Genomic DNA, 21,768 nt, shown 5'->3' on the forward strand with positions numbered 1-21,768 from the left:
AAACGAAGAGGGAAAGAAGATATGAGCATTTTGTGTTAAAGGAGAAACGAAGAGGGAAAGGAGACTTGAGCATTTTGTGTTACAGGAGAAAAGAAGAGGAAATTCCTTAATATGACTATTTCCTTAATAATTGCAAGAGAAAGGAGACTTGAGCATGTTTGTGTTATAGGAGAAACAAAGAGGGAATTCCTTAATATTATTTTATCAATATTTGCAAGAGAGATAGGAGACTTGAGCATTTTGTGTTATAGGAGAAAAGAAGAGGGCATTCAGAGAGGAAAAGGAAGGGGGGGGCAAGGTAATAGAGAGGAAAAGGGAGGGGAGAGGGGAAAACTTTTTCTTGTCCAATGTTTTTTCAGACGTTTCTCCAAGGTATAGAAACGGAACTATGGAAAGCAATAGTGCAGATTCCCTTGATATTTGCAAGATTAAAGGGGACTGATCTTTATGTGCTATAGGAGAACAGGAAGGAAAGGGAAAGCAGAGAGAGAGGGGGAAGGGGAGGGAAATAAAGATGATGGGGAAGAGAAAGTGTGAGAGTTGTGAGATCAAAGGATGGATGAAAAGAGAGGAGCAAAGGCATTGTGAAAAGAGAGATTTACACTGCATTAAGAAAAACATCTTTATCATGGGGGCTCAGTGGTAGAGCGTCTGCCTCATCATCGGGAGGTCGTGGGTTCTATCCCCGGCCGAGTCGTACCAAAGACTTATAAAAATGGGACCTTCTGCCTTCTTGCTTGGCGCTCAGCTTTTAGATTGGAGAAGGGCAATAATATATGTTATGCAGGGCCAGCTGGAAGAGCAGTCTTATGATTGAAGTGGCTACCCTGGGTAAATAAAACATTTATCATAACATTTATGACAAAAGGAAGATTTGTACTTCAAAGTAAGAAATGTGTTTCGTGCTGCTGTAAATTCACATATTTTTTCTGAACTCTCAAACTTTTCTCTTTCCGCTGCCCTCACAACCATCTTCATTTCTCTCTTATTTTCTGTATTATCTATAAAATTGTCTACTATTTGTTGACTTTCCTTTCCATCACTCCCAAATATTTCCTTTTTTGTCCTTCCATCCCTTTTGATCAATTCCCTCCTTTCTTTTTCACGCTTCACTCTTTCCCCTTCCTCACTTTTCTTGGTTCTTCTTTGCCTTGTTTCTTTGATTTCTCTGGTCCGTCTGCCCGTTTCTTCTATTTCTCTCTTTTTAATTTTCTCTATCTTTTCCTCCCTTCACATCTCTATTGCCCCCCCCCCCCCCCATTTCACCTTTTTTTTCTTTCTCCCCTCACCCAGCAACTCCCTCATTTCCTACAATCTCACAATATTTTATTTCCTCCAAAACAGTTTTTTTTCATGCCTTCCCTAACCACTACCATTTATTTCTGTTTTTTTTTTCAATTCAGCTAAGCTCAGACAATTTAATACCGAATTCCATATCAATGTGCTAAATAGATATAAAAAGGAATTCAAATAGATTTCATAAATGCAAACTTGACTCAGAAAAATACCAAACAAACTACTTGTTTAGTTTATGTCTGATGTTTTAGTACCAAAGTTTATTTACAATCCATTTATAACCATCATAGTCGAAAATAAACCAACTCACAGAGTCTAGCCAAGTAAAATTAGATCTTCATCTTGCAAAAGTTTTCATAAGCATATCTTGCATTTTAACATGTGTTTATAAAAGAGTAACAAAATGATCCTGGAACTATAAAAAAAACCTTGTTTAAAAGACCAAGTTCATACCAACAATTCAATTTGATTAAATGACAATTGAAGTGTGACTCTTAACTCTTTTCACTAGCTTTACTAGCTTTAAGCCGTTACTGCAAATTTCTTGTTTAAAAAATATATGAAACAGGCTCCAGTAAAGGCCAAATGAGTGTCACACTTGGTATGACATGCTGATAAAAAGGAATTTGTATACAGTCAACTTATTAAAATATAACAAAATTTGAAGTGACTAAGTTTTTTAAAAAAAAAAACAACTCAAATGTGACTCAATAGCCCATTGAAATAAAAAGAAATTCCAGGCATTTTCTTTTTTAAACCTGTCAAGATATCACAGAAAAGATTCTGATTTGTGTGGAAAGATGAGATGTCCTTTATATCATGATCTACCAAAACTATTAGAAATGCTATCCACATTTGGACAGACAGACCCCCCCCCCCTCCACATGAATAAGGACTTGGGACAATGCGCTCTCTCCTCCACGTATGATTTACCGCCTTGTCAGGCTGTTCTAGCAACAACACAAGCGACGAAGAAAGTCTGATGAAGCTTGCAACCTTGCAAGGGAAAGCTTATCAAAACCTGGTAAATTTCCTGATTGTGGAGAAGAGAACATTTCCTCATGTCATACTGACAAAAAGCTGTGGGGAATAAGATGCATAAAGGTAGAGTCAACAGGGGGAGAAATAATCTCAAAAGGATTTTTTTTAATACATAGCATCTCTCCCACATGTTGTATCCCACTTTGTTATCAAGGCATTCATTTTAATTCATTGTTTGAAACATGAAAACCCTTCTCTCACTTCATCTCTAGAGGGCATACTCCATAACTGCCAACCTCTTAGTAAGTGATTCATTTTCATTTTCATTGGTCAGGTCATATGTCTAGTCCAGACTAGTGCGGTTTCACCCACTGATTTTGCACGGGTGAAGCGCAATGTGTGGAGAAAATAGAATCTCAAAGGGATGTCATCTGGCCTGAGCGACATAAAAGTCTACCCAACAAATTCTTTTGGAGATGACTCTTCCTAAACATTCTTCATCCTAAGTGCAAGCTCTTTAGAGAATGCAACAGAGTAACAAACACATGCTTGAAGTAATAAAAAAAGACAATCCACAAATATGAATGTCTGGGACTGTTGGACGATTTGTAGTCACTAACATTTGTTTCCTTCTTTCAAATTTCTTCAAGGCATCATCATTCTTCTGTTGAATGAAGCATACTCAGCACTGAACTACCAAGTTCCTCCTCCTGTAATAAAATAAAAGGAGTCTCTTTCTCAACATCCTTCATTCTGTATTCAAGCTCTTTTGAGAATGCAAACGAGTATCAAACACATGCTTGAAGTAATAAAAAAGACAATCCACAAATATGAATGTCTGGGACTGTAGCATACTCTGTAGTCACTAACTTTTCTTGTTTCTTTCCTTTAAATTTCTTCAAGGCACCATCATTCTGCAGTTGAGGTCTTTGGTGAATGTAGCATACTCAGCAGTGAACTACCAAGTTCCTCCTCCTGCTCGCAATAAAATAAAATTTAGACAAATACAAAGTACACCTGAAATTTACATATATTAACATAAATATTTACTTTACAAATGACAGTTAGTCTGCAGGCACAGACCCTGATTGAAATTTTGATCAACAAGTGTGTCTCCACACAAAGACTAACACATAAAAACCTTGCTGTTTCAATTCAGGAGGGCCTTCAGTACACAAGGCATGAGTAGGCTGCAAATTCAGACCCTTTACTCGAGTGAAGGGTTTGCACAGCAGACTAAATGGCAGTATTAACACACATTCTCAGTTATTTTTTGTTTTCACCTATTTTATTGTTTTGTGACAGAAAACAATGGAGACACTTTTTCCATCATAACCAGAATAAAATTACTTGTCCTTAATCATTAAAGGTAAAAATAATGATACACTCAAAACAGAATTTGCCTCTATTTTTACATGAAATGTGAAATTGGCAATATGGGGGTCATTTCAAAATGTCCCCCATAACTTTCATGATCCTATCAATCACAACTATGGCAAGCCAGCAATGTCAACATCTAAAATGTATGTTGTTCAAAACATTTTCTAGATATGATGTATATGCATGCATACATTCACCATTCTCTTGAAAATTCAGTGTAATTCTCTTCGTTTACTAAGGAGTTGAGATTGATTGGATCAATCGTAACTCTTCGTATGGCAGGCCAAGAACAGTCAGCACTGGCTAAATTCAAGATTAATGATCGACTTAGAAAAACTGGCCTCTGACTGTAACCATGACAACAGTCAGAGAATGAATATTTTGGGGGGCTAACTTCCACGAAATGGTCTACTGATTTTACATGAACTTTGCAATATGTGATTTTTACAAGGTGTCTCTCTTTTCATTAAAATCAACTTTTTCTTGCGTTCGGCTAGACCATTTAAGATTCAACATAATTCTGTATACATACCTGATACGGCCATGAAACGAGTAGATCTAAGCTCTCTTCTGATTCACTAGACATCTGGAGGAAAAATTAAACAAATAGAAAATATCACTTAATTACACAATAAATTTTGATAAGATGGAACTGTAATTTCTGCAAATATACTTCTTTTAATCAGAAACATGCCAACTCTCATCGCTGTCACAACAATCACCAAGATTAGTCTCTGAAATCACCAACATTACCATCATTAGCACAATCCCCGTGATTGTTATCATGACCTTTAACAATATCCATCTCCATTATTATCATATATTTCTTTCTTCTCTTCCTCCCTTTCCTCTTCACCATCACCATCATCATGATCGTCTTTACCAACATTAAAAATATCTTCTTCACCAACATTAAAAACATCATCTTCATCATCATAATCATCATCACCGTCATTATCATCACCACCGTCATCATGATCATCATCATCACTACCATCATCATCATCATCATAATCATCACCATCATCATCTTCATCATCATAATCATCACCACCACCATCATCACCATCATCATCATCATAATCATCACCACATCATCACCATCATCATCAACATCATAATCATCACCACCATCACCATCATCACCATTACAACCATAATCATGATCATCATCATCATCATCACCATCATCATGATCATGATCATCACCATCATCATCATCATCATCATCACCATCACCATCACCATCATCATCATCATCACCATCACCACCATCATCATCATCATCACCATCACCACCATCATCATCATCATCATCACCATCATCACCATCATCATCATCACCATCACCATCACCATCATCATCACCATCATCATCATCACCATCATCATCATCATCATCATCATCATCATCATCACCATCATCACCATCATCATCATCACCATCACCACCATCATCATCATCATCATCACCATCATCACCATCATCATCATCATCATCACCATCACCATCATCATCACCATCATCATCATCATCATCATCATCACCATCACCACCATCATCATCATCACCATCACCACCATCATCATCATCATCATCATCACCATCATCACCATCATCATCATCATCATCACCATCACCACCACCATCATCATCATCATCACCACCAGCACCACCATCATTATCATTATCATCATCATCACCATCATCATCATCATCATCATCATAATCATCACCATCATTATCATCATCTCTTACCTTAAGTAGTATTGATCCCATCATAATGGAGGCATCTGGCATCAGCTGAACAGATTCATGTGGGAATCTCCTAAACATTGTTCCATGAACAGAAACACAAAACAAAACATCACCAGCTAAATAGCATAGTCTCACATCACAGAAAATCTATTATCATGCATTAAAATTTGTAGATTCTGTCATTGGCATACTGATCACCTTGCACAAGTCTTTGGTCAGACAACCAAGGTCATATGTCATTTAGCGTCAATGATATCATCATATGAATGGTGTTTTTTGTGATTGATTATTCTGTAGTTGTTTTAAGAATCAGCAATGCTAATATATTGAATAGCATAATGCAGGTGAGACTGCCAGAGGCGCTCCACTTGTTATAAATCGGTCTCCTTTTCACGATTACAATAATAATAATAATGATTTCATACATAATCACGCAAGCCGACAATGCAATAATTATCACTGATGGAGTAATCTTAAAAAGTACCTCTGGCTATTTAGAAATGATCCTCACAAACATACTTACAACACAAAAACTATTTTGCTTTTATGCAAGTTCATCCCCCCCCTTGTAAATACAAGAAAAATGATAAGCATATGGCTACTGACCTTTTGAGCTTCTTTGTAAGTGCTTCCATGGATGAGGCCGACGTCGATACAGTAGAGGTGAACCTGATATCATGTTCAACCAGGCCGAGCTGCTGCATGACTTTAGATGGCTCCTCTAACTGTATCCTCTATAACAAACACAAATATGAATACACGGGACAGTAGTAAAAATCTCAGTATCCACACAGCAAACATACACGTATGAATTCATGGGACTATCATCCAGAAAGCAAACATAAATATGATAGCATGGGACTATATCAAATAAGTGTATCAAGAGAACAAGCACAATTATGGTCAGGTGGGACCACGGCATCAAATAAGTGTACCAAAAAAGCAAACACACATATGAATGCATGGGACCAAATTAAATAAATGTATCCAGAGAAATAACACAATTACAAACACAAAGGACTACAGTATCAAATGAATATCCCGAGAGCAAAGACAAATATGAGCACATGGGACAAGATTATATATATTTAAAATAAAAACCTATCAGAAATCTTCTACACTCTTCAAAATTTATGTTTAGCACAAATTGTGTGAATAAAAATAATGGAAAACTAGAGTTTGACCATTCGTGGATTTTGTGCTTGCTATAATCAGGGGAAAGACTAGTAACCTGTGGGCCTCACTCCGGCGTCGAAGTCGACTATAGAGAGAGGATGGTGTTCACCTTTATTCTTATGAGCCAATCAGAAGAAACATGCAAATGAGGTCATTAACATGCATATATTCCATCACCACTTTGCATGGGTAACACTTCTACCCAGCACTTCCCATATGCCAAACGACATCGAAATCAAAGTTTGCTTTCTTGGTCAGGTTCACCCTTTTTTATTAGTTTGAAAGATATTATATGTATGCACTGAATACTATTTTTAGTCATGTACTTGAGACCCTAGCCTTACAAGCCTTGCCTTTTCAGGATTCTCCTTGTCTTCCGTTCAATACGTAATATACAGATATTGACTAATGGGGTGTGTAATATAAACATTCTTTGGACCGCCGGATTTGTATTTTCCTGAGGGAAAATATGATCACGAAGGAAAATATTAATCCTTTAGGTGGTCCAAAAAATTTGTTATATTAGATAGCCTCTATTGATGAAGATAAAGTTAGGCCTAATGATGCGTGCAGCATGTATATGATATTCACAGTCATTGATTGAACTGGTATAGATCTAACGTTAGATCTTGATCAATAGATATCAATAGGTAACGTTAGTCTAATCCTTTTCTATTCAAATCAACTTTGTTTAGGCCTAGCCCTAGATCTAAATGCAAGTTCGAGCCCAGACCAGGTCCAGGACCCAAGGCAGGCCGATAATGTATGTCAACATCTAACCCACAAGAGGGCGCCATACACGTAGAAAAATATATTCATGGACCGGTTGGTCAATATATTCATCAAAGGTGGACCGGCTGGGAAAATACATTAATTTTGATCATATCACGTGACGCGTAATGGACCAATCGCGCTCGGCTATCTGTCTTGGCTATCTAATATTTCATTATATGCTGTGTTCCTTTTTCTACTGTAACAATGGTTTATGATTAATTGATTTGCACTTGTTGAATGTGAAATCACACTTGTATGACCAAATGTATGTGCACAAACAAAGACGAATAAATATTGTATCTTATCTTATCTTTGTGGGAAAATGTTTGACGAGAGACATACATCCATACGTCGGTCCTAGCGACAAGTGCCTTCCAGCACGCGGGTCGGCCCACAAAAAACATCAATATTTAGCAATGATTCAACACTAGAAATTACCTGATCTCGTATGACAAGTGCTCCATGCATTGTATGGCATTTCTTAGATTCTGGGAGTCCTGACATGGTCATGCCTAGTATTAAAGGTAAAAGATAATAATTGCAACAAACAATTATTTCATGAGTAAGCAGGAAATAATTTTGCTTTACAAATTTGAATAGCGTTTTTAGTCATAAGAGAAAAGCTCTCAACTAAGCAATGTACAGTCCTATGTAAAAATATGCTAAACAAAAGACTTTATGCATAGCAGTCTTTCGAAAATGTGGAGCAAACTGCGATGCGATACCAGGAAAATTATTCCCTCGTAAGCCTTTAAAATCAAGGCTTATTTCCATCATATTATCATATATCTAGATCTGGTACATTGAAATCAACTCCATTTTTGTGAAATCATGAAATCTTAGCTAAAAACCGAAAATTCTGATGATGACTAATACAAAAAGGTATATGTGGAAAATTGTATTAATATTGCTTGGTAAAATACCTGACATTTTATGGAATTAAGAGCTTATTCTGCTCATTTCTCAGCAATTACACATATTGCAGAGAAGCCAACTTTTGGAAATCAGAATTAGGGAGGATTTGCAACTGCCACCAAATTATGTGCGCGTAGCGCACATCTCGAGCGCGGAGCGCTCGACCCTTGCGGCCGGGGTCCAGGGCCCGCCTTAGGGCCCTGGAAGCTCTGGGTTTCTAGATGCTCTCTGGTGCAATCTGACCCTTATTTTGGGGCATTTCACATGTTTTCAAATAAAAATTGTTCCCACTTTTTTAACATAAAAAATATCAAATAAGAAATATGCATTCTTACATGTAAAAAAAATGAAAGGACAAAAGAAGTACCTGTTCAACAATAATAATTAATAAGGAGGAATTATCACTATCGGCTATAGGTAGGTTATGTTCCACTTTAAATCCAGTAAAGGTCCCTTGCTTGGTGAAATAAAGTCAACAGGGTACTAGTGGAGCTCGAAGATCTTGTCTTCGTATGTCCGTAGGCCTATGCCGTTTGCTCCGGCTCCCGAACGGTGCTTCCGAATATCATCACGACCTCCGTACTCAACTGAAATGTCCACGCTGCAAGTTGCGCAAAATGCATGGTAAATTCCTCTTTCCGACTTCCGAATACACAGGTACTGGAGACTGTATTCAGTCTTATACTTCTGAGACCATTTCTTGGTCTTCTTTTGTTGATTTTCCGCCATTTCGTGTCAATATCAACCCATCAATACGCCAAAATCACACACCGATATTCCACCGCACGACTCGACAAATCCAGTGGCCGCAAGCGCACACGCCTCGCGAAGCTAGCCGGGCCTACCGGCCTGGTGCACAGTGGATTCCCGTTGGGCATATCACATGCACCAGCTTTTCGCTGCTCCTTATTTGTCTACCTTTAACACACAGAATTTAGTAGCAGCGAACGTAATGGAGTTACTACATGCTAAAGTTAGCAGACGATACATGTCCTTCCAATCCAATTTGATCAATTCAAAAAAATCGTAATTTCGGGAGGATAAGGATGGTAATCGTAAGGGCGGGAGTTGGGATGAATTTTCGGGAGCCTCCCGATGAAATCGGGAGGGTTGGCATCTCTGATATTGTCAAGAGCCAATTGGCACATATTTTTAATTTATACATACAAACATTTTGGTGGTCATTTTATAGGATTATGTTCAAAGTTGTTTTGAGATCGTTAGCACAACTGGTATTTATCTTAGAGGAAAGACAAATGAAAAATGTTGTCATTGGCATATGTAATCTCATATTCCCATCCAGGGTGTGTTTCAGAAAGATACAAATGTGATTAAAACTTGCAAAAGAACAAGAGCTGCGAGCCTATCAAGATATATTATCCCTGTGAAGTGTCTTCATTTTCACATTACCGGTAGTTTGGACAAATTGAATACCAAACATCTTAAAAGTCATTCTCTTAGTACATGTAAATCACTCAAATTTGTACCATGAGTTTTGAATACCAGACCAGCCACACCCATTAAGACGTTTAATACACCATGTTAAAAGAAAAGCTCTCCCAATATCTCATATTGTAATAGCAACCATACTTGCACTTCAGAGCTACCAAGTCTCACGCATTATGCGTGAGACTCAAGCATTTTGGACTCTTGTTCATCCCCTCAAATCTCTGTCTCGCGCAAGTATCACAGCCTATCCCCATATACATTGTACACAATGTCTGTGATCTCACTCAGATTCACAGAAAATCTCACGCATAGCTGGTCTTTGAACTTGGCATCTCTGGCACTTTCACTTTTATACATGGATAGTATGTTGAGTTAATTGACCTGAAATGACCTTTGACCTTAACTTTGTGAAAGTATGTTTATGTAAATAGATAAACACATCTCGTGATTCTTTTTGAACTTGATAGGTTATTCAAAATGACCTCTGACCTTGACTTTGTGGGAAATCAACAATATTCAGGCAAGATAAGTTGAATACAGATTTCACTGACAATATAGAGTACCGAAGCGATGACGTCAGTTGGCATGGTGTCATGGCGGCTTGGTTCTAAACAAATGAACCCGGAGGCCGTTTCATAAAGCTGTTCTTAAGTTAGGAGCGACTGGGGATCCTTTCTTACATGCTAAGCCATCGCCAATTTATCATACCATTTACCCCCCAAAAATGATCATCAGTCGTTCTTTAAGTCACTCTTAACTTACGAAGAGCTTTATAAAAAGGTGCCTTGTTATGACTATCAGTATGATGGTAACAACCAAGTACAAAACACGTCACCATTTTTGCAAATACAAATGTGTACAGACGATCATGCAGCTGCAACTCAGTTTAGAACCAGACAGTTCGTTGTGATAACATTGTGAACTCACACTTTGGTACTCTATTGATGAAATAATTTAATAAAGATTCAGGAACTGAAGTAGTTGACCTGAACCGACCATTTGATTTGACCCTGACCTTGTACAAAATAGCACATATAACTTATTCAAGCCAATATTAAAATGTAAAGTAACATTTAAAAAAAAAAATTCTGTCAAAGTTGATTACATGATTTTCTTACGAGAAATTTCTCAACGAATTGTATGTAAGTTCTTTAAAATTCTAAAACTTATTCATTCACCTGAAATGACCTTTGACCTTGACCTCATACACAAACACTCCCAGGGTCATCTCTTGCTATGCAAGTGATACATAGAGGAAAGCATTGAAATATACTCTTGCGTCCTTGTTACTTACAGAATTAACCACAATAAGTTGATATCTACCTTAGATTGTGGACTAACATCTCAAGTAGATGTGAAGTAATTCATAATAAAATAATACATATTTCAGAATGTTTTGTGGCGATGCAGCACACTAAATGTTATTTACAATAATGCGACAAATACCAGGCGCTAGTGCCAAGTGCAATTGCATAATATTGTGAATACACAGGTTGCCTGCTTCATCACTAACATCACAAATTTGAAAATATGCATTATTTGTTTTGTGAAATGGGTTGGCTGAATGAATATATAAAGTGGAAAGTTTGTTTTCATCCCTGCAAATTTTCTAGGATTGCACAGATGGAGAGGCCACATCTGTTTCCTAATAAGATTATCATACAAGGAATGTTAATCATCTCTCCCCTTTCTCTCATTCCCCCATCCCCCGCCCTCTCTCCAATACTACCAGCCCATAACTGAGAGTGAAGAACTCTACAGCAATTTCAGTGAAACATCTGCCATCAGATTCGTCTTGCAAGGAATGTTAGTAGTCATTCTCTTCTCTCCCCCCCCCCCCCCCATCCTTCCCCCTCCATTCCTCCCCTCTTACTCTCACTTTTTTCCATATTACCTGCAAGAGAAGCACTCCTCTTCAGAAATCCCAATGAGATATCAGCCTCTAGATCAATCTTGCATGGAATGTTCACGATCTCCCTGTTTCTCTCTCCCCCTCCACTTGCTCCATCCCTTCCCCCTCTTTTTCTCACATTTACCCCATATTACCTGCAAGTGAAGCACTTCTCTTCAGCAGTCCCGTTGAGACATCAGCCATCAGATTCGTCTTGCAAGGAATGTGAGTAGTCCTTCTCTCTCCCCTCCCTTTTCCCCCTCCTCCTTCCCCTCTTTCTCTCACTTTTATTCCATATTACCTGCAAGAGAAGCACTTCTCTTCAGCAATCCCAATGAAACATCTGCCATCAGATTTGTCTTGCAAGGAATATTAATAGCCTTCTCTTCTCTCTCCCTCTTCCCCCTCTGCCCCTTCCCCCTCTTTCTCTCACATTTATCCAATATTACCTGCAAGAGAAGCACTTCTCTTCAGCAATCCCAATGAAACATCTGCCATCAGATTTGTCTTGCAAGGAATATTAATCGTCTCTCCATTAGCTGGCATGTAACACTGGATTTCTGTACAATGATGCAGTATCTTTGTATAAGTGATTGTTATATTTCTTCTGTTATTCAGGTATCAACAAAATAACTATCCATATCAATAATGCAAATACACAAGATTCAAAGAATATTTCAAAGGAACAATATAGTCATTACTTTCCCTATATTACTTCAATACTATTTTCATTACATGTATTCTACTGTATTATTTTATCATCATCATTACAATTATAATTATCATCATCACCATCATCACCACCATCATCATCATTATCATCAACATCACCATCAATATTATTATCAACCGATTAATAGCTTGAGTGAAATATCCCAAAAAACAAAACTACTGCAAAATGTCTGCCAATCAAGGGATCTCACAAGAGAAGTGTTGCCAACTTACTGAATTCTTTACAGATCTTCTCTTTAAGGAATGCCATCTTGCCGGCCTCACCGTGAACCAAGACGACATTCTTAGGTTCACACATTCGAATTAACTGCATGATTCCCTTAGCATCAGCATGAGCACTGCATTGAAAGGAAAGTATAGGTTAATAGATTAACCCAATAGATGCAATAAGACGGGGGGGGGGGGGCAGTTTGCTGATTCAGACCCCTCGTCATTTTTTGCGATAAATCTGACTCGGAAATATTTTTTTTTCCAAATTAGTTAGTTAATTAGAGCAAACTTTTGATTTTACACATGAATTTAGAATAATCAATTGGCAATGAAATTTTTCACAGATTTTGATCTTATAGTATGTAGACTATGCCATGGGTAATGTGCATACCAATTTCCATTGCAATCAACGGCCGAGATCATAAGGTGGGGCTAAGTCAACCTCCCCCCCCCCTCCCCCCGAGATAATACATTTGTTTTGTGCATTTTTCATGACAGGGATGTACATGTAAGGAAAAGTAAAAAGAGCTGAAATTGAAAAATATTCCATATTTTTTTTTACTTAGGTAAGCTACAATAACTAAAAAGAGCTTAAATTGAAAAAGATCCCATAGTTTTTTGTACGGAGGTAAGCTACAATAGGCTGAAATTAAGCTGAAAATCAAAGAAAAAAATAGCTGAAATCAGCTTAAAAACTGAACTCTGACACCCCTGTAAGGGTAACATAATACCTGATTTTACTAATCCCTCTCATTTCATCTTCCCCCAATATTTCTTTCTCAGTACTATTGAGATTTAAAGAAAACTTACCTGAAGGACATATACTGCACTGATAACTTTACATCAATCTGTAGCAAAAGAAAATGATTAAAATGAATGAGTTCTTTAGAAAAAAATGTGTTACATACTGTCATTCCATTGAGCAAGATGAAAGTACCTTTCCTACCTGTATCTCTGCTGAAATATTGAACTGGCATGTGACACCAAATGTATTAGCGTTAGTCATCACCATCATCACTACTATCATCAATACTACATAGACGTCGTTATCATTGTAATTATTATTATTGTGAAAATTATCACCATCTTCTCATCACCACCATCATCATCACCATCATCATCATCACCATCATCATCATCACCACCACCATCATCATCATCATCATCACCATCATAACTATTATCATCATCATCACCATCATCACTATCATCATCATCATCACCATCATAACTATCATCATCAACCTCACATCATCATCATTTTGTCACCATAGCAACAAACGATCCTACCGTTTGTCTATTCTCCATCTCAATCTTGCCCGACCGTTCCTGCTACACAGTAGCCTGGTATAATAAGCTTTATTTTCTATCATCAACATCATAATCATCATCATCACCATCATCATCATCAACCTAATCATCACTAATACCACCATCATTATCATCAACATCACTGCCACCACCACATCATTATCATCATCATCACCATTCTTATCACCATCACTACTTCCACCACAACCATCACATCATAATTATCATCATCAGCATCATTAACCTCACATCATCATCATCATTACCATCCTGTAACCATAGCAACAAAGCATCCTACCGTCTGTCTATTCTCCATCTCAATCTTCTTCTGTCCGCTGAGCACCTTATGGCCTACCGTCCCCGCCACGCAGTATCCCGGCATAATGAGCATGTTCTTCTCGTTCGGAGCCCACTGCTTGAAGATCTGAAGTGAGAGTCCGGAGTGGAGCATACCGGGCGTGGCAAACACCACCATCGGCCCGGGATTGTTGATGTACCCCCGATCAAACGGCTGTGAATTACAAAAATATTTCCTGAAAATTCACCATTTCAGCATACAGAATTTACTATTTCCCTCTTTTAACCTGGCTACCATATTCCGCAGCTGTTAATTTTCAGATTCTTGAGTTGCTTTCATGTGCAGCAATTCACTTTTACTTTACTTTTCACTTCAATTCAAGTATTTATTTCAAATTCATATAAAGAACAAAAGAACAAAATTGTAGATAGACAAAATACATGAAATATTAATACATATCTCTGGAACATCAGAAAAGCCACCTGAAGTAATACCACATATAGTTTTCAAAATAGAGTTGGAATGTAATGAATGGAAATTGAACATGCAGTCCACAATGATAGAGGCCGCCCAAGAGACGTTAACAATAACATACAGCTTTCATAGAGCGCTTAATCAGTACAACATCTCTACGCACTTTACAGTTATTACCCCAGTCATTGGATCCTGGCATGCCAGTACGCAACATCTGCACATTCTCCACTCCCTGGGGAGCATTTCAACAAGAGTTCTAAGATTCAATTGTTAGATATACTACTTAGACTTTTTCATCCTACCAGGTACCCATTAAACACCTGGGTTGAGAGTGGCAAAATGTGGATTGATGCCTTGACACGGGATGATAGGCCGGCCACAGTGGGATTCAAACACACTGTTAAAGTGCCCCTGAAATATTTCAACTACTTTTTCCTCAGCCCTGAAATCTTTTGATCTATTTATAAGGAGCTGTACTTGATATTTATTATGCAAATCAACTTCACCACTTGGTACTTGAGGTCATGTAGGAAGTGTGGTGTGGAGCTGTTTGGCATATTGGGTGTGCTAGCAGAGGTCTACATTTCCATTCATTACATTCCAACTCTATTGTGAAAACTGTATGTTTTATTATTTCAGGTGGCTTTTCTGATGTTCCAATGATATGTATGAATTTTTCAAGTTTGTTGTCTGCCAAAGGATCAAAGCATATATAAAAATAAGATTTAAAGAATTAGTTAAAATACAACTAAATGTGATATCATTGTTATCAAAGAATTAGTCAAAACACAACTAAATGTGATACATTACAATCAGAGAATTAGTTAAAACACAACTAAATGTGATATCATTGTTATCAAAGAATTAGTCAAAACACTACTAAATGTGATACATTACAATTAAAGAATTAGTTAAAACACAAATAAATGTGATATCATTATCATCAAAGAATTAGTCAAAACAGAACTAAATGTGATACATTACAATTAAAGAATTAGTTAAAACACAACTAAATGTGGTATCATTATTATCAAAGAATTAGTTAAAACACAACTAAATGTGATATCATTATAATCAAAGAATTGGTTAAAATACATCTAAATGTGATGTCATTATTATCAATTAGTTAAAACAAGTATTTTATGATTATCTTACCTTGATATGTTGGAATTCAAAGAGATTTCTTTTCACAAATGTCTTCTTTATCTTCTGGTTTGTCCATGTAATAAAGAGTTTATAGTAATGATTTGCCTGTAGATCAATACATTGAAACAAAGGATGATTTACAATAGTCAATGATGTAAAATTTATTCCTTCAAACTTTACAAAATGGAACATTCAGATTTTATGGGATCTTAAAATAATAATAATATTCAGTTCTTATAGACAGGGGCTTCGGAACCGGGGGAGGGGGGGCTGAAGCCCCCCCCCCACACTTTTTTCCCAAATCGTGTACAAAAACGTAAAAATTATCATATAATTGTGATTTTTAACATGGTCAGCCCCCCCCCCCACTTTGAAAACCGTTCCCCGGCCCCTGATAGATGCATAATACCATATAAATAGTCTCTATGCGTGTGGAGCAATTGTCTTGATTTTGTATTCGGCTGATACATGTGCTTCTTAAAAAGGTGTATTTTTATTACACAGATTTGAATCCGTTGAAATCTGTTATTGATCTTATATGATGACGTAGGTTGTTCCACAAATTTGGTGCCATTTTCCCAAAGCTCTGACTCTTCTGATTAAATTGTGACATTTGGTAGGTTTATAATCATATCAACTCTATCAAGTCAATGTTTAGATACAATTAGAGCATGCACAAATAATGGTCACTGACATGAGCATCTTAGAGGTTTGCCTGTCGTAGCAATAATCAATTCATAAAGACTGGATTCTAAACACAATTTCTCATTGATTACATTATATAGCCAAGACAGATAGCCAAGCACGATTGGTCCATAGCGCGTCACGTGATATGATCGACATCAATGCATTTTTCCAGCCGGTCCACCTTCGATGAATATATTGACCAACCGGTCCATGAATATATTTTTCTATGTGTATGGCGCCCTCTCGTGGATTAGATGTTACCATGCATTATCGGCCTGCCTTGGGTCCTGGACCTGGACTGGGCTCGAACTTAGATCTAGGGCTAGGCCTAAACAAAGTTGATTTGAATAGAAAAGGGTCATTCACTGCGTTAGACTAACGTTACTTACATATCTACAGTGCGTCCCCCCAAAAAACTATACACTTTTGAAATGGCTGCCAAATAGAAAGTATATCATTTTGGGGAGAAATACTTATATATGGAAAGCCAATAAAGTCATCTTTCAAATAACACCAAAATGTTGGAAAACTATTCATGCTTGAGCGAGCACTGCCCACTTAAACAAAGGGTATGAAAATTAGGGTGGGCAGGACTTAGCCTGCCAATTTCTTTCAGTTTTTGAGATGCGAGTCCCTTGGAACTTGTAAAGTTGAGGGTATTTTGAGAAATCAATGATCAGTATCATCAATTTAGGTATTTATAGCAAATTTTAAGAATTATGAAATAGAAATTTAATGCGTAGGTGAACATGAAATACATTTTTCCACTTTTTCAAGTGGATCCCAGCAATGTGTTCATGGAAGTCAGAATAGGGATATGACTAAGGTGGGGAAAGTAGGTTGATGGGTAATGGGTCAACAGAACACTTAACCCCCCCCCCCCTCCTCTCTCTCTCTCTCTTTTACCTCTCCTGTGAGACTATAGCCTTTGCTAGGGTGAGCAGGAATTAGCCTTCTTGCTTTTTTTAGGTGAGTCCCTTGGAACTTGCAAAGTTAAGGGTGTTATGCTAAATTACTGATGAATTGAGATCACTTTTAGTTTCTGAAGCAAATGAGTTACTAATTTCATGAGTTACTAAATTGAAATGTAATGCATGAGTAAACAGGAATTGTAATTTCAGTGTAGCATTTTTAGTTTATTATGTGGATCTTAGCAAGTGTGCTTGTAAGAGTCAGATTAATGTGATGGTATACCTGTTACATGCAAGGGGTAAAATAGGGTAAGACTGGGTTAAAGGGGCATTCTTTGTGTTCTCTTACAAATTACATGTCATGTACTCACCTCCACCCCTTTCATTCCACTGGATGGTATTTAAAACTTAAGTGCCAATGACTTATGGTTGATGGGTCTTTCTTTTTCATTGAATGATTATTAAAAACTTGACTAATTATGATGATTAATGAAATGATTTATTGAAAAAGGTGAATGTTTTATTGATAATTTATTGAAAAAGGTGAATATTTGATTGATCACATTGATTGAGTTGATTTTGAATGATTAATAAGTACATTTTCAGAATTTATTATCAAATTGACAGTCTGCTTTGCACTTAATTCGTACATGTAATAGCAATCAGTCTCAATCTCAACAGGAGGGGGAGGGACGGACCTGTAGGAGGGAGGCTAAACGTTCTGTTGACCCTTTTACCATCAGCTTACTTCACCCACTGAAGTCATTTCTTACCCCTATTCTCCTGACTCCAATGAACACACTGCTGAGACCCACATTGTAAAGTTAAAATGCTCCACTAAAGACTGCAATTGACACTCACTCATGCATGGAATTTCAATTTGATAATTCATAGAATTTGCTCTAACAATTCAAATTGATAATGAATGACAATTAATTCATCACAACACCCTCAAGTTTGCAAGTTCCAAGGGACTATCCTCTCAAAAACTGAAAGAAACCGAAAGGCTAATTCCTGCCCACCCTAATTTTCATACCCTTTGCTTAAGTGAGTAGTGCTCACTCAAGCATGAATATTTTTCCAACATTTTGGTGTCATTTGAAAGATGACTTTATTGGCTTTCCATATATATAAGTCTTTCCCCCCAAAGTGATATGCTTTTTATTTGGCAGCCATTTCAAAAGTGTATAGTTTTTTTTTGGACGCACTGTACATGTATAAATCAAGATCTAACATTAGATCTATACCAGTTCAATCAATCACTGTGAATATCATAAACATGCTGCACGCATCGTTAGGCCTAACTTTATCTTCATCATTAGAGGCTATCTAATATAACAGATATTGACTGATGGGATGTGTGAAAAAAACATTCTTTGGACCACCAAAAGGATTAATATTTATATTACACACCCCATCAGTCAATATCTGTATAATATAGCATGGGTAAATATAATAGCTCATCTATAAATGATCGTTCTTGAAAGCTGCATGCATAAATCAGATCAGGGCCCTGTTGTAAAGAGTTACGATTGATCTGATCAATCGCAACTATGGACGGCCAGCAACGTTAACATCTATTATGCATCTTTCATAAAAATATTTTTTTAGCTGTGATGTATATTCATGCATTCATTGTTTTCTCGAAAATTCAGTGCGCTTCTCTTTGCATAAAAAGGTCATTGTGCAAATTTTTCGCAGAAAAAATTATGGCACTAATGGATTTCCAGAGTTACGATTGATTGGATCAATCGTAACTCTTTGTACAACAGGGCCCAGGGTCCCATCTTACAAAGAGGTACGATGGGTCCAATCAACCACAACTATGGAAAGCCAGCAACATCAACATCTAAAATGCATGTTTGTTCAAAGTAATTTCTAGATATGCTGTATATTCATACATTTCATGGTTTTCTGAAAGTTAAGTGTGCTTCTCTTTGTGGACATTGTGGAAATTTCTCTGAAGAAAAAATAATGACACTGATGGATTTCCATAGTTACGATTGACTGGATCAATCGTAACTGTTTGTAAGACAAGGCCCTGATATTTACCCTTTCTGTAAGTCCAGTAGAGAAGTAGATAGGTGCTTTCAGATTCATCCTCTCCCTTGAGAATACAAAACAAATTCAAAATAAATTGAGATTGTAGTAAATTACATCAGGATTTCCTATATTCCAATCAAGGTAAGGCTATAAGATAAATCTGTCATTTAAGCTGGTTTCAGACCGCCTCGAAGTTTGTCAGTTCCATATTTTCTGGTCAAGAAATTTACCGCGGTCAGAAAATACCCGGTAATTTTGGCAGTGTGAAAGCAAATTATGCGTAATCTCCCTGAAAGAAAATACCTGCTGAATAGTAGGTACTTGTCAAAAGTATGAGAAAGTTTGAGGGAATTTTTCCAAGGTTGCATGTATTTTGGCAGTGCAAAATCAAATTACAGGAACTTTTAGCCCAGCGTGTAGTTTGGCACGGGCGCCGTGGGTGGCTGCTGACTTAGCGATTTTTAATCTCGCGCCTTGTGTGCTTATCAGACATACTGTATGCTGGTAACTTCAGGAGCTTATCCCGAAGAGTATGTTTTTTGGCAGTGTGAATGCAGAAATAATAGATATTTTTGGGGCCGAAAAAAGTTCTTGCAATTTAACAGGGATTCTTGTGATCAAGGCAGTTTGAAACCACCTATAGTATCAGTGCATTCTTCTAAGCCTTACATTTCTCTAGGCTGAACTTTTTAATCTAAGGGTCATGGGTTCAAATCCTACCACATAGTATTGAGAAGTGACTTTGTGTATTATCATTCAAGTGGGCTGCTATTACAAGACTACATTACTCAGAATTATGGGTTTGGAAACTGGCCAGATATGACAAGTTGAAGATTTGAAGTGGTGCTACTAACACTGCTAGTTTGTATCTTAAACATGTAATTATTTTTATCATTATCAGTCTCATCCTCACCAATATGATTCCAGTAGTATGCAGAGTTCCTGCGCTCGACCCAATGCAAAGACAGGTATAAGGACCTTCCCTCCATTCGATACACAGTCGTGCACCTTCTTCAGGAAATCTCGCTCCCGACACCTAAAACATAAAACGCACATATTTAAAATAGTCATAAGTCACAGATATGACCATCAATATCACTTTTATTTGAGCTGACATTGTTTGAATAAAAATGGCACAAAGTCGGGGGTCAGATGTAGAATGCAAAAAAACTCAATTATATCATTATTACCGAAATTGGAAGTGGTATACAGTTCCGCAATACATTACAAAATATCTAACTTCCAGAATTTTCAAAAAAAATACCTTGGGACATTCTTTTTCAATTCTTCTTAATCAACAAATTAAATACTGAAAAACATCTTGGGCATGCTACAGAGTGGATTTGCTTTGACATCCGTCAGTCCAGTTTATTATGTATTATTATCATTATTATTAAGAAATATTTCAAATGAAAAATATATTTTACCTCTTTGAATCTCTGATTGTGGTCGCATAAGTTGATTCTGTGATGAGGATGTTGGGCCTACATTTATCTATCCAAGCAGCACTAACAGAGATTTTAAAAAGAAACAAAAAAGTCAATTTTTAATCAGTTTCACAATTCTTAAAATTTGATGAAATACAGATTTCCCTTTGAAAGCTTAACTCAAGTACATGTAGTAGAAGTAAACACTGATTTCATGAGAATGTCTGTAAAAATCTTGGTGGACTGCCATATTGTTGTACATTCTCATAACCGACATCATTTTGTGAAATCATGCAATCATAGATACAAAATGAACACATTGAGGATCACTAACACAGATCACTACATGTGGGACTGTGCTTTATAATTGCTTGGAAACTGGACTAATAACTGGTAATGCTTGGAAAAGACCAGTGGCCCGTCGTACAGAGACTTGCAATTGAACCGATTAGTTGCAACTATGGAAAGCCAGCAAAGTCAACATATAAATTGCATGTTTGCTCAATTTTTTCTAGATATGAATGTACATCCATAAATTCATTGAATTCTTGACAGTTCGGTGTGTTCTCCTTTGTTTACAAAGGACATTATGCAAATTTCCTGTAGAAAAAATTATGACACTGATGGATTTCCATAGAGTTATGATTAATTGGATCAATCGTAATTCTTTGTAAGACGGGGCCCCTGATATACTTATTTATTTCCTAATTTCTCAGCCCTTAAACATCTTCAAACAAGATCATTGGCAGAGCTGCCAACCTAAACAAGAACATTTCAGTATTTTCAAGGCTGAAAATCAGTATTTTTGTGAGGAAATTGGTATTTTCACAGGAATATCATAGGACAACACATAAACTGAAACTTTAGAAATCAGTATTTTGCATGAAACCATCAGTATTCTCTATTTT

General features: G+C 37.0%; 1 protein-coding gene across 1 annotated transcript in view; it reads right to left on the minus strand.

Moving 5' to 3' along the window:
- Positions 1–3,026: 3,026 nt before the first annotated feature.
- The window catches only part of LOC121417097 (integrator complex subunit 11-like), a 28,086-nt gene continuing 9,344 nt past the window's right edge, over positions 3,027–21,768 (minus strand). The window contains exons 9-22 of the mRNA XM_041610674.1: positions 20,861–20,941; positions 20,347–20,469; positions 19,443–19,497; positions 15,802–15,897; positions 14,173–14,385; positions 13,374–13,411; positions 12,567–12,691; positions 12,113–12,181; positions 11,923–11,964; positions 7,805–7,878; positions 6,023–6,150; positions 5,417–5,486; positions 4,190–4,243; positions 3,027–3,252 (exon numbers count right to left, since the gene is read on the minus strand). Of these exons, the coding sequence (XP_041466608.1) occupies positions 3,187–3,252; positions 4,190–4,243; positions 5,417–5,486; positions 6,023–6,150; positions 7,805–7,878; positions 11,923–11,964; positions 12,113–12,181; positions 12,567–12,691; positions 13,374–13,411; positions 14,173–14,385; positions 15,802–15,897; positions 19,443–19,497; positions 20,347–20,469; positions 20,861–20,941 (1,234 nt within the window). The 3' untranslated portion in view covers positions 3,027–3,186. The remainder of the gene's footprint in view (positions 3,253–4,189; positions 4,244–5,416; positions 5,487–6,022; positions 6,151–7,804; positions 7,879–11,922; positions 11,965–12,112; positions 12,182–12,566; positions 12,692–13,373; positions 13,412–14,172; positions 14,386–15,801; positions 15,898–19,442; positions 19,498–20,346; positions 20,470–20,860; positions 20,942–21,768) is intronic.

This window comes from Lytechinus variegatus, chromosome 6 (genome assembly GCF_018143015.1).
Source record: "Lytechinus variegatus isolate NC3 chromosome 6, Lvar_3.0, whole genome shotgun sequence".
Classification (NCBI taxonomy): domain Eukaryota; kingdom Metazoa; phylum Echinodermata; class Echinoidea; order Temnopleuroida; family Toxopneustidae; genus Lytechinus; species Lytechinus variegatus.